Source organism: Barbatula barbatula (genome assembly GCF_947034865.1).
Source record: "Barbatula barbatula genome assembly, chromosome: 15".
NCBI classification, from domain to species: domain Eukaryota; kingdom Metazoa; phylum Chordata; class Actinopteri; order Cypriniformes; family Nemacheilidae; genus Barbatula; species Barbatula barbatula.
Window position 1 is genome coordinate 11,262,355 of NC_136778.1, and position 13,608 is coordinate 11,275,962.

The 13,608-nt window shown below is 41.6% G+C and overlaps 1 protein-coding gene across 10 annotated transcripts in view; it reads right to left on the reverse strand.

The window, feature by feature from the left end:
* The window catches only part of fryl (furry homolog, like), an 82,512-nt gene that overhangs the window by 19,372 nt on the left and 49,532 nt on the right, over positions 1–13,608 (reverse strand). For all 10 annotated transcript variants that reach the window (XR_013787661.1, XM_079474820.1, XM_079474816.1 and 7 more), the window contains 31 exons: positions 13,248–13,351; positions 12,958–13,066; positions 12,557–12,643; positions 12,118–12,289; positions 11,102–11,234; positions 10,711–10,818; positions 10,189–10,423; positions 9,460–9,624; positions 9,265–9,351; positions 8,906–9,174; positions 8,565–8,772; positions 7,669–7,793; positions 7,491–7,548; positions 7,237–7,328; positions 6,866–7,038; positions 6,220–6,380; positions 6,025–6,135; positions 5,793–5,947; positions 5,603–5,702; positions 5,297–5,465; positions 4,946–5,214; positions 4,654–4,794; positions 4,360–4,528; positions 4,037–4,121; positions 3,830–3,942; positions 3,599–3,749; positions 3,418–3,521; positions 3,127–3,309; positions 2,566–2,761; positions 1,833–1,954; positions 470–657 (listed from right to left, as the gene is read on the reverse strand). Coding sequence is in view for 9 of the 10 variants with exons in the window: in XM_079474820.1 (XP_079330946.1) it covers positions 470–657; positions 1,833–1,954; positions 2,566–2,761; positions 3,127–3,309; positions 3,418–3,521; positions 3,599–3,749; positions 3,830–3,942; positions 4,037–4,121; positions 4,360–4,528; positions 4,654–4,794; positions 4,946–5,214; positions 5,297–5,465; positions 5,603–5,702; positions 5,793–5,947; positions 6,025–6,135; positions 6,220–6,380; positions 6,866–7,038; positions 7,237–7,328; positions 7,491–7,548; positions 7,669–7,793; positions 8,565–8,772; positions 8,906–9,174; positions 9,265–9,351; positions 9,460–9,624; positions 10,189–10,423; positions 10,711–10,818; positions 11,102–11,234; positions 12,118–12,289; positions 12,557–12,643; positions 12,958–13,066; positions 13,248–13,351 (4,542 nt within the window). In the remaining variant the exon portion in view is untranslated. The remainder of the gene's footprint in view (positions 1–469; positions 658–1,832; positions 1,955–2,565; positions 2,762–3,126; positions 3,310–3,417; positions 3,522–3,598; positions 3,750–3,829; positions 3,943–4,036; positions 4,122–4,359; positions 4,529–4,653; positions 4,795–4,945; positions 5,215–5,296; positions 5,466–5,602; positions 5,703–5,792; positions 5,948–6,024; positions 6,136–6,219; positions 6,381–6,865; positions 7,039–7,236; positions 7,329–7,490; positions 7,549–7,668; positions 7,794–8,564; positions 8,773–8,905; positions 9,175–9,264; positions 9,352–9,459; positions 9,625–10,188; positions 10,424–10,710; positions 10,819–11,101; positions 11,235–12,117; positions 12,290–12,556; positions 12,644–12,957; positions 13,067–13,247; positions 13,352–13,608) is intronic.

Consider the following 13,608-nt stretch of genomic DNA (forward strand, 5'->3'; position numbering starts at 1 on the left):
TGACTGATACTCTCAGAAGAATCTAGAAGAAATCTCTTCTACCACTACTTCGACCAAAAATGTGTTTTTGGTTCAAGGGATAATTCACCCAACAATGAAAATTCTGTCATCATTTACTCACCCTCTTGTCATTTAAAACCTGTATGACTTTCTATCTTCTGCAGAACAAAAAAGAAGATATTTTGAAGAATGTTGGTAACCAAACAATAGGGGTACCCATTCACTTCTACTTTATAGACACAAAAACAAACCGAGTCAATGGGTACCGCCGTTGTTTGTTTAGAAACATTCTTCTAAATATCTTCTTTTGTGTTCTGCAGAAGATCATACAGGTTTGAAATGACAAGACAGTGAGTAAATGATGACAGAACTTTCATATCTGGGTGAAATGTAAACTAATAGTTCAATTTAAGAAAATAATCCGTATACTTGAACACTGTTGTGCATCCACTGGACATTTCTAGCATACCTGAGCCTCTTCTCCTGGATCTCCAACAGTCTCGACCAGACGAGAGAGCACATCTGACAGTGTGGAGGCTGTGAGGGGCTGTTTAAGCGCTCTGAATATCTGGAAAGAGCGACCGGCGTAGTGTCTTGAAGAGCAGGACAGAGCGGTCTGCAGAGCGACTTCACTTAGTTCCTGCTCCAGCTGATAGCCTGATAAAAACACATACACATACATGTTAAGAAGCCAACAAAACCTCATATCATAAAATTCCTTGCATAAAACAAGCAGGTTGAGAATAGGTGTTGTTCACACAGGACAAGTTTGTGTGCTTGCGTTAAAAACAAGAAAAAAATGAAACCAAACTGAATTGAAAACACGTTAACACACATCAGTGAAAACATGCACAACCACACCTAATATGGGCAAGAGGTTTGTCCCTCCGCCAGATTGATCTGATTGGTTCATTGTGTCAAATAGTGCACTACATGCTAGGGGTGTGACGAGACACTTATCCCACGAGACTGAGTTCACCAGAACAAGACGTTATTTTGTAATTTTTTTAAAGAAATCCTCAATGATAAAATATATAGGGAAAACAGTCTAATCGGATCTCGCGCCACCAGTTTACGTCACACGCCTACGACTGGAAAAATGGTGGCGTTTTCAAAAAGTTGCACTTTGAGACGCGTTGTCAAAAGTTTGCGTATTCAGTCCCCCAAAACACAGTTTCTGTCTAAACGGACAACCAAATGCATACATATCTTTGCGTTTTTTGTTGAAAACGGTCTCGTGTAGACGGCCTCTGAATGTGCTCATAGTTATTTCAGAGATAATGTTTATCTTATTAATGGCCAGCTTTATGATATGACCCCGTGCAACCCTTTGGAGTTTGCTTCAACATACCAAAAAAGGTATGATTTAAATAGTACACAATCGACATCATGTAAATACATTGTCCTCCATGATTTTCTGATTGCTCATTGGTTTACGGTCACAACAACAGAATCAATAAAGTTGATAAATATTCAAGTTTTAAAATCACCATCTATTCCTATTTAAAGTAGTGGACCGCATGCTTATGTAGTTTATAAGTGCTGTCAGTGTGTAAGTTTACACTATACAATAAACAAATGACTTGAAATACAGCAGAAATGCGTTTGTTAACAGTGAACCGGAAGTTTCTCCCATATTTCCCGCCAAACTTAATGGGGTATAGAAAACCTTGTATATTGTTTGTATTTTTTGTATGTATATGTAGAACAGACCAAAGATTTTCATCGATAACTTCGGTTTTCACAACACTTCAGTTGGTTTTGTAGTGTTACAATAAAGGTGATTTGATTCCAGAGCAGAAAATACTGTAACAGCGTTTGCAGTGTCTTACCGGACGGCGTCTGCTTAAAGACGTTGACAACATGGCGTAGGAAGACACTAAGTTGATCAGCGCTTTTGATATTTGGGTTTTTAGGAGAGACATCTTCATGGTTCCACAGTGGACCTCGTTTCCTATAAAACCAATTAGAGTAGGTTGAGAGACAGGAAGTGACACAAAAGTAGATGTCAAACACATAACAAAGGTACAGCAGGCTCACAGGGCTCCCATTGTTGATTAAAACGACTACGTATGAACACACTCAGAATCACACAGAAATGAGACCGAGTGCACACACACACACACACACATGCAAGGCAACAATACCCTCTTCTGTTACACATGGCTGCAGGCAGAGGAAAAAATACAATAACATAACACAAAAATAAATACACTTTCAAAATGTTTCCACAAAAACTAGACGGATAAAAACATGGTAACAGGCTCAAAGGTGCACATTGTTATTAAAGGATCCAACACATTGCATAAACTATTCTATTATTTAAAGTTGGAGAATGAAAAACACTTTTTATGAAATGCAGAAGAAGAATATTGACCAAAATATATGAAATAAGAATAATGTTTATTACTACTTTGCTCTTTCTGGATTCGAACAAGCAACCTATCGGTTGGATTTGTTACCATTATGCTACATTAAACAAATAATACATTAATATTTAGCAAAATCCTCATCAGCATAAACAAAACCTCATGAATTGATAATGTAAGATTTTCCGGATCTCACCTTGAGCTGATGAACTCGATGAGGTTTTTGACCTTCTCGTCCTGTTCTGCAGACAGGTCAACCTCATTAAGAAGAGTGGGGGTGAGATGAGGCAGGGCTGAGCATCCAAGACTGATACTGGATGATGTGGAGCTGGAGCTCAGGCCAGAATCTGTCATCGGAGATGGCTGGTATTCAGGCATTAGCTCTGTGGTGCCTGAGAGAGAGAGAGAGAGAGAGAGAGAGAGAGAGAGAGAGAGAGAGAGAGAGAGAGAGAGAGAGAGAGAGAGAGAGAGAAAGACATTACATTATTCTTAATACTACGAGCAGAGGGTCTTTAAATTATTAATAGTTTAAGCACTTACACAGTAACTGTGTTTAATATACCCTCTAAAATCAACACCATTAAAGTAATGCTTATGTAACTAATTCACGACCTTCAACAATAAATCTTAACTAATGTTTTGTGCAATAAAAGTTTAATTCACACCTGGATCGTTTCAAAGAAAGCGTGTCGAATAAAAAACAATTAATTTGTTATTACCCTTGCACATAAAATCTGAAGCATGTTCTTCAATTCACCTGTGAGGTTGAACTCCTGAAGCGCTGGTTTCACAGTCAGGACTCTTGGTTCATTAAGCTCTCTGTTCCGCAGCAGCACGGAGGCCAGCGATTGGACGCTGCTGTTGGTTCCCTGGACGACCAGCAGGTGGAGCAATAAGCGCTTGCAGTGCTCATAGACTTCTGGGTGCTGGTGGTCGAAACCTACACACAAATATTTACAGAGCATAAAAAACAATGAGCGAACAGAAATTGGTGATGAATCCGATTGCTGTGTGTGTACTGCTGTGTGTGTACAGATGTGCGTGTTACCTATAAAGATGGAGTGCAGAAGCAGGTGAATGTACGAGCTCCATTCCACTTTGACACCGTGGTCTACGATGAGGTCGGTGAGTAAGATCACGGCAATGTTACACCTGGAAAGAGTTCACAGTGTTGAGCTTCAAGCCGTCTAGGAGAACATTGATTCACGGGGTGAATGTGTGTTCATCACCTGTGCAGGGAGACACCAGGTGTGGTGGTCTCTGGCAGGTAATCGATCAGAGGTGACCAGCAGCCGCCAGTGGGAGGAAATGGGAGGGGCTCGGGCCGATTATGATCCATCACCTTCAGACGCCAGTTAGCGTAAACAGGCATAGTGTCACCTACAGAAAAAAATATTCATATATATGATTTCATGGGGTCTTCAAATGCACAGCTCATTTGTTTATGTGAAGGCTCTCACTTTTCTCTTCCTCATACGATCCTCCTGAGCTGCTGCTGTAACGGGACTCCAGCCGATGATGTTGTCTGTTCAGATTGCTGTTCAGACCGCTGTAGATGTCCAGATGAGTGTAACTGCACAGACAGACAGAAATCGTCCATTTAGTACTGTGTTTGATGGTAACATGTCATGGAAGTGAGCACAGGGTCTTAAAAGAGGTGTGCGTACTTGTCCTCCATGTTGGAATCTTTATGTTTGCTGTCGTGGTGTCCTTCAGGTCCGGGTACCATGGTGTTGCTACTGGACGTTGTTCCTAAAAAGAACAACATGCAAGTGTGATGATGCTACGAGCCTGAAATATCAGCTTCGCCTTTTGTGTCCTAATCTAATACCAGCTAGTGTTGGTTTACAAAAAACACTTCAACATCACAGATTTCTCTGATCTATGAGTTTCCTGGACTACCATTTTCAAAAGGCATCGATGAGGACATTTCCATCGATGCAACCTTACATTACCAAAACACAATAAATGTTGTCTGAGGTGTGTATACCTGATGTTACAGAGGGGATTTTGTAAGAGGAAGTGATGCGGTAGTAGGGTGGATTATCCATGTGAGTGACAGCTGAGCACACAGGCTCTGTCAGCTCCAGTTCATACATTAACTCTTCAAGCAACTGCATTGTCTTATCCCTGCCCAGATACACCACCACACGCTTCACCTGCACAGCATCATGGGAAACATACACAATAACTATACACAAGAACTGAGGGTCAGAAATACAAGCCGGTTTTGCTCAGGTATTAAGTATCTGCCATCTGATTGGTTGAGAGAGGTCACACTCACGTAAGGCAGGAGACTCGGTTCGCTGTTGACTCCAGACATGCTGATGAGGAAGTGCAGGATGATCTTTAGATTTTTGGGCCAGCTGTCCGCTAAAGTAGTCCAGACGTTCTCTATCTCGGACCATGCAAACTCATCGCCATACTGGAGAAACAGAAAACATTAACATTTAGGAAATTAAGAAGACAAATTCATTTTTATTACTATTACCAATTTATTATCACAATTACAATTATGTTTAATTTGATAGTGGGTACAGAACTAGTAAAAGTTATATTCACGATTAATGTTTTACCTTTGCAGTCATGAACATCAGGTTATTCAGGATCATGGTGGTAGCATGCGGTGACCCCCAGCCCTCTCCTCTTAGCCAGCGACGGCTGTTTACCATCATCATCTCTCTCTCACGGGCATTGTCCTCGTCCTCTGTTGTGGACGGCTCCTCTTGACGGCGTGTTGAAGGCTTGAAGTCCACCAGCTCCACGTTGTTCATCCAGGGTAGGAGGTAATGCAGCATCACCTGCCGACCACCGGGATGCGCTGTCTGGATTCTCAGACTCACCTCTGTAATAAAACTCAGTGTCAGTCTGAATTTCAATCTGAAGTTCCAAAAATGTACATATGGGTGTTTGTATGCCGCATGTACCTGAGAAGATGGGAAGGGTGAGCTCGGGGTATGTTCTAGCAAGTTCTTCGCTGAGTTGGTAGTAGGACACTGAGTACAGGTGGGGAAGGGAGCAGGCTGGAGATAACACGCCATCAGCACGCTGGATCTCCAGTTTATGGGCGTAACGGAAAAGTTTTGGTTCCAGAATCTAACACGTAAACAAAACAAAAGTTACTGGGCTTGATTTCATTTGTCTTTGCCTCGATACTCGATACTGAACTGTGTACGTGAGTGGTACAGGACATGCATAAATGTGAAATATTTGCAAAAACCTGAACAAGTCACCTGTAGCAGCTGCATGGCGACCTCGTAGATATCTCTGGAAGAGTCTGCGGCCTTAAAGAGGATGAGATTCAGCAGAACCACAGTGTCAAACTGGTAATCCCTGCAGGAAAACACAAAGGAAGTAGATTCAGCTGAATTCAGTCGATTGTTGGTTTGTAGACATTCATCAGAGGAACCTTTTGTTATGCACCTGTTGTGAAATACATTAGCGATGGCCCTGAAGCAGCCCGCGGCAACCCTGCGGGACCCTGTGTAGCAGCGATCCACCGCCCAGAACATCAGATTGCTCTGATCCGGGTTCAGTTCTAACAACAGCATGACTGCCTCACAACCCAACTGATGCACCTAAACACACAAATACATACAGGTCATGATAAATGAAGCACGGTTAAACAAAGCGATTGTGTTGTGTGTGCGGTCACCTTGCGGTCTTGGGAGTCTAGAATGTTGTCCAGCCACTTGTAAAGGTATCCATCAGAAGACAGACCAACATTATCGGCCACGGGGCCGCAACACAGCACTGCAGACATGGCCTGTGGCAACAAACCTCAGAAACGTCAAGCATCAGCACGCTAAAGGGGAGTGTGTTTTAGTGAGCCACAATAGTGTTCTCCTACCTTCAGCGCACAGTACTGGTGTCTGTTGATCTGCATGTTACGGTCGCTGTATCGGTCCAGCGGTGTGAACATGATGCTGAAGGGTCCCGCCCAATGACTGAAGAGCATGAAGAGACTGTGTCTCAGAGACTGCTGTGGGAAGATGCTCCTTCTCTGATGCACTGAGGGAACACGCACTTGGTTTTGTTTTGTTTGTCTAATGGCCTCGCCAAGTTAAAGTGATAGTTCCCCCAAAATTACTAATTATTTACTCACCCTCTTGTCAATTCAAACCTGTATGACTTTTCTAAGATATTTTGAAGATAGTCAGTTACCGGACATTCTTCAAAACATCTCCTTTTGTGTTCAGCAGAAGAAAGAAAGTCATACAGGTTTGAAATGACAAGAGGGTGAGAAATGATGACAGAATCTCTATATTTGGGTGAACTATCACTTAAACATTTTGGGCATCCTGACAATCATGCCTCGGCAACATTGGCTCGCTCAAGCAACAGTTAGGAGGTGAACTATCTTTTTGGTCAATCTGTGTAAGATGATGTGTTCAGAAAATAGCCGTCCTTCATTCAGAACTATTAAGTGCTACTTGTCGTGTATAAATTAAACGTTTCTACTTTATAGTATGCCAAGAGCCGTGTACTGCATGTACCTGGTACATTCTGAATGATGTTGGCCACCAGAGCGCTGAAGTGACAACGGATGTCTCTTAACGTGTCCGAGTCTTTGTCGTTCTCTGCTTCAAGAAGCTGCCGGGTCAGATCCACGTACTCCAGCAGCGTGCTGTTCAAAGAGTGAGACTCGCCATCCAGACCACCGCTCGCACTACGCACACAATTCACAAGCATTAAGATGTAGATGTGGGCACTGTCAATTATATTCACCATTCATGTGAACAGTCTTAGTGGCATATTGTGTAAAATCACTAGGTCTTCATTATGTTTGAAATGCTTTTGATCTTCAAGTGGGTTGGAATGGTTCATTTAAGGTTTGAGATAGTGAGAAGAGATGTGTTTGACTTACGTCTGACTGATGACCCCAGAATCGGCCAGTAGCTCAAAAATCCGGACCAGCTGGACTCTGAGAACATCGCGACGGCGTCGTCGCTTCATGTTCTGCATAGAAAAAAGATTGATTTGATTTGTTAATTTATTAGACAACGTCTTGGTGGACATAACAGTTCTGGTGCTCTGCAAAAATGAATTGTAAAGTACTTTCTGTATACCCAAGAAATCATAAAATATCGTTTCATGTTTGGATGTCAAGGGTCAACTCACCTCTGGCCTTCTTTCAAGCGCCTCTTTAATGATGGGGTTTAACTCATCCAACAGCTCTCTGTAAGACATACCACTGGGTTAAAGCTTCATCACACAGAATCAGAAGCATTTATGCTAACAACATCTGAGGAAAAAATGGGTTCATAAAGACAATAAATGAAGAGACACGCAGACGCACCTGAAGGCAATGGGGTTGGTCCTGCCAAGCCCCAGGACAAGAGACTCAGTGATGTCCATGCACTCAGAACGCATCATAGGAACCACATGCTTGAACAAGGAGGAGGGGGACGGAACGCTTATGATCTGCACAAACAAACATAAATGTTTTATGTTTATCTCATTAAAAGTTTCGCCCTTAAAGTCCCAGTGAAATTAAAAATGACAATTCTTATTCTTTCATGAATTGCAGCGTTTATAGTAAATAGCTTATCAATATGGGTCATTTGTTTTAAATTCATTTAGATCTGTTAACTTCAGTTAAATCTGAAAATTCTCTTCCCCCTGAAATGACAATCCTTCTTAAATAATGTAAATTAGGCATCTTGGCCGGAACATTCATTAACTTTAAATCTGGCCTGCCATGATACTTCACTTGAATTGCTGGTTAAGATGTTATGAAGCATTATGTTATAATGTTAATTATTGAATTCAACATTATACAGTAGATGATGATGGGCTAAGCGGTACAGTTACAAAACACATATTTTGAGACATTGGACAATGATTTAAGTGTTCAAAGGACCAATACTCTCTGGCTTTCTGGATGTTTCATACAAGTAAAACTTAAAAATTCAAAAGTCATGGGCAGGCAGTGAGCAAGTAACTGCATTATAGTTTCACTAAAACCAACAGTCCAACAAGTTTTCAACTTGAGTGTTAATCAGAGACACTTTTACTTTTTTGTACATTAGACAATACAAATCTAACACACACATTAAAGAAATATGGCTTAAAAAAACCCGCTCTGCTATTAAGTTTTGGTATATTTGTATATTGCCAGCATAATAGTTGCTAATAAGCAGTATCAAAAACAATGCTAATGCATTAGCAAGCACTTAAGTGTAATGATCTGACCTTTGAATCATAACTATATCCGCTGTCTGGCGTGGACGCTAGGGTCTCAGGCGGGGAGCAGCGAACAGAGCCGGGGGCCGATGAGGATGATGATGAGGAAGATGAAGTGGCAGAACTGCAGCAAAGGATTAGATAGTTCCTCCAAAGTCCTACATAAGAGTCGCTGCTACTGCTCATGCTGTTCACCTTCTTAGCATTGATGGGGCTGCTGCAAGGTCAAAGACAGCACAGAATATACAAATGATAATTTATAAAATACAAATGATAAATAGATATAAATAAGACTGTATAATAATGTGTGGATAATAAAGAAGCTAAATACACGGAATTAGAAAACATACTTGATGTCGACTTGTGGAGAGAGCAGCTGGAGGCGTGTGGAAGCGAAGACCCAGGCGTAGCTCAGTGCAGAGGGACAGTGTTTGGGCAGGTGCTCCTGCCGCAAGTAACTGGACAGGCTGATCACCCAGGGGTCCTGACCTTGCGTCACATGTGCAAAGACCCAAATGTGGGAGGGGCTTACCACATCAAACTGGTGGCTGATAGGGGAGGAGCTCCACTCGGCCAGAGTCTGAAGGTCTATTCCACTGGGACAGTATAGCAGATTTGTCTACAGCAAAGACAAGCGCAATTTTGTAATTCTGGTGAACAACGGTAATTAGGATTTAATAATAGCAGTATCATTAGCACATTGTCTTACCTGATCGGCCCCAGTAAGGTGGATGAAGCTTTCGAGAACCGAAGCGCTCAATCTGTCCATCACATCTATCGCCAACTCCTCATCTCCCTGATAGAGAGAAAACATCAAGAGAAACCGACGAGTATGAGGAGTTCATTAATAAAGAGGGTGATTACATGTAGTCGAATAGGAAAGACGTTTGAAGAGGATGGTTACCTTTGCGATGCCAAGGGCAGCATGTAGCGATCGAACCTCTTTGAGGACATTGACAGCAAGCCTCCGTGTTGCAGGTCGACAGCTACACAGAACGACAAGAGCCAGACCCTCCACCACATGTAAAACTGTCCAGAGAGGAGATCTCTCTAGCGGCAAACATGGACCCTGACATCGAGAGGAAAAAACAAAAGCATGTCAAACCTAAAATAAATTGCATCCATTAAGAACTACAACTGTTTTTAAACAAAAGAAAATATTTTGATGCTTTATCCTTATCTCAATGTTGACATACTCTAAACCCTTGAAAAATAACTTTTAGCAGATTTACAACTTTCTCTCTCCAGAAAAATGGAACAAAAATCTACATGAACTCTACAGATTTTTGTCCAATGAAATGCCCTTTGAACGAGAATGCCCCTCCCCCTGACGCCACCTATAACTCACTAGCAAAAAAGCAAATCACAGTCCATGATTTACACAACTACCGCCTTTTAAAGCTATCATTAATAAAAAAATACATAAACAAGGCCCCCTCTATATGTTCCAACTTCCTGTTTCAACAGGAAATGTCACGCCAAAACTAAAACTGTACTTGTTAGCTATTATAGAATGTTTTTGCGCACACACTGCAAACCAAACAACTTTACAATATAAAAGAAGGGCCAAAGTAAAAACAGCCACACACACGCAACATGACAAACCCCTCCGAGATGACTCATATGCACTCACCTGTGAATCATGACTGCGGTTGCTCTGCATCGCCTGCCTCCATTGTATGATGAGCTGCAGAAGCATCTTGACAGCGTTGTCCAGTAGAGTGGGATGAACATCAGTCACCTCCCTCACAATGAAATACACAAAGCCAGACAGCACGTCCTCTCTCCAGTCTGGGAAGTCCAGCATCAGAGCCTGCAGAGTGGTGAACGCTAGACCACGTAGCTCTTCATCCATATGGATGGTCAATCTTGAAGAGTGGAGCATATAAATTTAATAAATATTAGTGAGTGATAACAGACGCGAGGTCAAGAGATCATAAAAACGTTGCGGGAGTCCGACTCAGATGGCGGTTATGCACGGGAAGTGGCCAGCGTACGGAAGTTAGTGAGTTAATCTTAATCCCTAACATTAATCTAGTCGCCTCTGTCGAACCGTGAATGTTAAATGAGTGTAGATGTAAGCATATGCATACTAGAGCAGGACTAGTGAATCTGGGCTTTGTTCAGTTGATGGATTGGGGTCAGAGATCATTACTTGGCTAGTAGCTCGATGAGATCCTGTCTGCTCATGCCGTCTGGAATCAGTCTGGGAATGGCAGCTACACACGTCCGAAACAGGTCGATCTTCGGTTTTCGCTCCCCACTAGTGGTAAACAAACATAAACATGCTATTCATAGATAAAGCAATACATATGATGATGAAATCTATTCAGGTTATGCAATTCATCTATCACACACAGTATGATCAGAAAGAGTGTAAAAGGGATAGATTACCAAAATATACAAATATATTTTGACCAATGTCCCTGTGGATTTGTGTTTATGTAATAAAAGTGAATGGGGGGGGGGGGGTTTGAGAAAGAATTTGAGTTAACGGTCCCTTTAAATTGAACGTACTGATGTCAATGATCTGTGATGAGACTTACGTGATCATGTCCTCTGGTTCTTTGTTGGACATCTGAACACTGGTCATGCTCATGGACCTCCCCACTTCTTTATCCAGGTGTCTGAGGATGTTATCCAGAGCTTTCCTGACTTGAGGGTAATACAGTGACATGCCTACACAGACAAGCACACAGAGAGAATAGCTTAATACTCGATATCGGTACAACAGTGTACATACAGAGCTCAATTTCCATACATTTCGGTATTATTACTCTTATGCAGAAATGACAAGGTTCTGGCATAACACTGAGCTCAAAACGACAGTTTAACATAAAAGTAACTCTAAAGTGAGTCATCCCAAACTTTAGAAGTCTACATTTGATCGTTTTTGTCTTTTATGACAAATACTGTCCTCACAAACAAAATTCCAGACGTAGTCACCCATCATCGCTTCAAAAATTAAAACAAAGTATGAACAAACATTTTGCTGGAAACTATGAGGAAAATATCTGTATTTTTAGAAATCTGACAATGCTTAAAATCCGCATATGGAAAACAAACAAAAAGCGGTGAACTCAAACATTCAAATAAAATGTCAAATTTTACTTCAAAATCAAGACACAAATCATAGAACGGCTAAATGGGCTTCCATAAAGAATATATTCAGGAGAGCTGTGTGAGAACTGTAAATGCTTTGCTATTGTACCCTTTTTACGTATACGTGAGGGACAACGTACAGTGTGCGTGACGCAAATTTCGTCATCCGAATAGTAGGCTAGTACTATTGTTAACTTGCGTACAAAGTAAGTGCAGGTTGTGAATGCACATTCCGTTTCTTGCAGTAATTAGTTTAACCACCAGGTAGCAACCATGTCCTGTAAGCATAGATTCAGTAGAAGAAAACCGGACCCCTGTTGGCCCGAAGAGGTATTGCAATATGTGCCAATGCGCATTCGTCAATAACCGTGTTACTGCTGTATACTTTGCAGGGCTGTGCGTTCGGCTGTATGCGTACGCTCACATGCACATAAAAAAAAAAAGTATTAAGGGTCCGTACCGATGACCTTGGCTTCCTCGTCTGTGAGTGTGGTGTTGAGGAAGATCTTTTTGACCCTCAACGTGTTGCCGGAAGGTAAGATGGCTCCTGTGGTCGGCATGGGCGGCTCGCCATCTTTCTGCTGCAGGCTGTCGGCTATCACCAGGAAGGCCCGCAGACCGATATTCATCCTCTGAGAGAGCGAGCGTAAAATAGAGAAAGTCAGAGAGATCATTAGTTCTTAGTTTATCTTTTCATCAATCCTTCAACACGGTCATTATATGCATCATTTACATGTTCATCGGTATTGTTTTGTACTAATGCATGTCTTTCACTACACGGATAAAAATGGACGCTTCAGTTCACGTTATAAAGAACAAGACCGGGTAATGCAATGTAGAAGAAAGGGAAATATTCATAGCTGTGAGTGTACTGTATGTGTGTGTGTGTGTGTACTCACCTCTGGATTGATGGTGAATGTCTTATGGGACTTGCCTACACACAGCAGGTCATAGATGATCTCTTTCATGGCAAAGTCAAGGCGTTCCTTCAGAAAGAAAAATGGCGCAAGGAGAAATTTGTTAAATCCAAACACCTTTTAATTAAAAAAAAAAGATTAATATTATTAATATTACGATTATTTAAAGAGCAAAAAGCCAAAAATCAAGCTTGCTTTTAATGTATGCTCTCTTTGCCCCATTGACCCTGACACTGCCCCCATAAGCAGTGTTTGGAAAACTCCTTTAAAATGTTCTTTTCACTTCTTTTCAATTCTAAATGCACTGAAATAACCCAGTGCAGGTGTAATATGAATGTTAACCCACTCTTATCGGTCAAGCTGTTCTGAACTGTTTGGTTTACCTGAGCAATAAACTGAATGATCTTAACAAAGATGTTTAGGGGTGTGTCCCTGGGCACCACGCTACGAGAGCCCTTCGGGAAAAGTGCTGTTACAATACTGAGGAGACGACTGCGAGAGAAAAACACATGATGTCAAGTGAGAGACAATTTTAATAGATGTGTGATGTTGACATTTACAATGATGTGAGAAATAATCAAAAAAGTATTTTATATGTCTGTGTGTTAGGCATTATTGTGTGCACGACTGGATTTTGCATAAATGTGTGTTATTGAGGGTGGCGTTTGTGTACCTGTGTGTGGCTGTGTTGCTCTCGCATTTGATCCTGATGATGTAAACCCAAAGCAGCCTGTACAGAGACTCCAGTGCTACACGAGACATTTTGGGGTCTTTGTTCTGATAGAAGGGGCACAAAACAATTCAGGAAACATGCACACAATCTTCAAACATCAGAAACCCATGAGTCCTAGAAACAAGCTATGTACTTAATACAGTGGTTCTCAACAGGGGGGCCGTGGCACACAAGGGGACCCCAGCTGACTTTGAAGGAGGGCTAAAGATTACTAATATTTTAAAATAAGGCAAAATGAGCATTGAAATACATTTAATGTCAAGTTCAGTTTATACGTGAAGCTCTAAAATATTTTAATGGG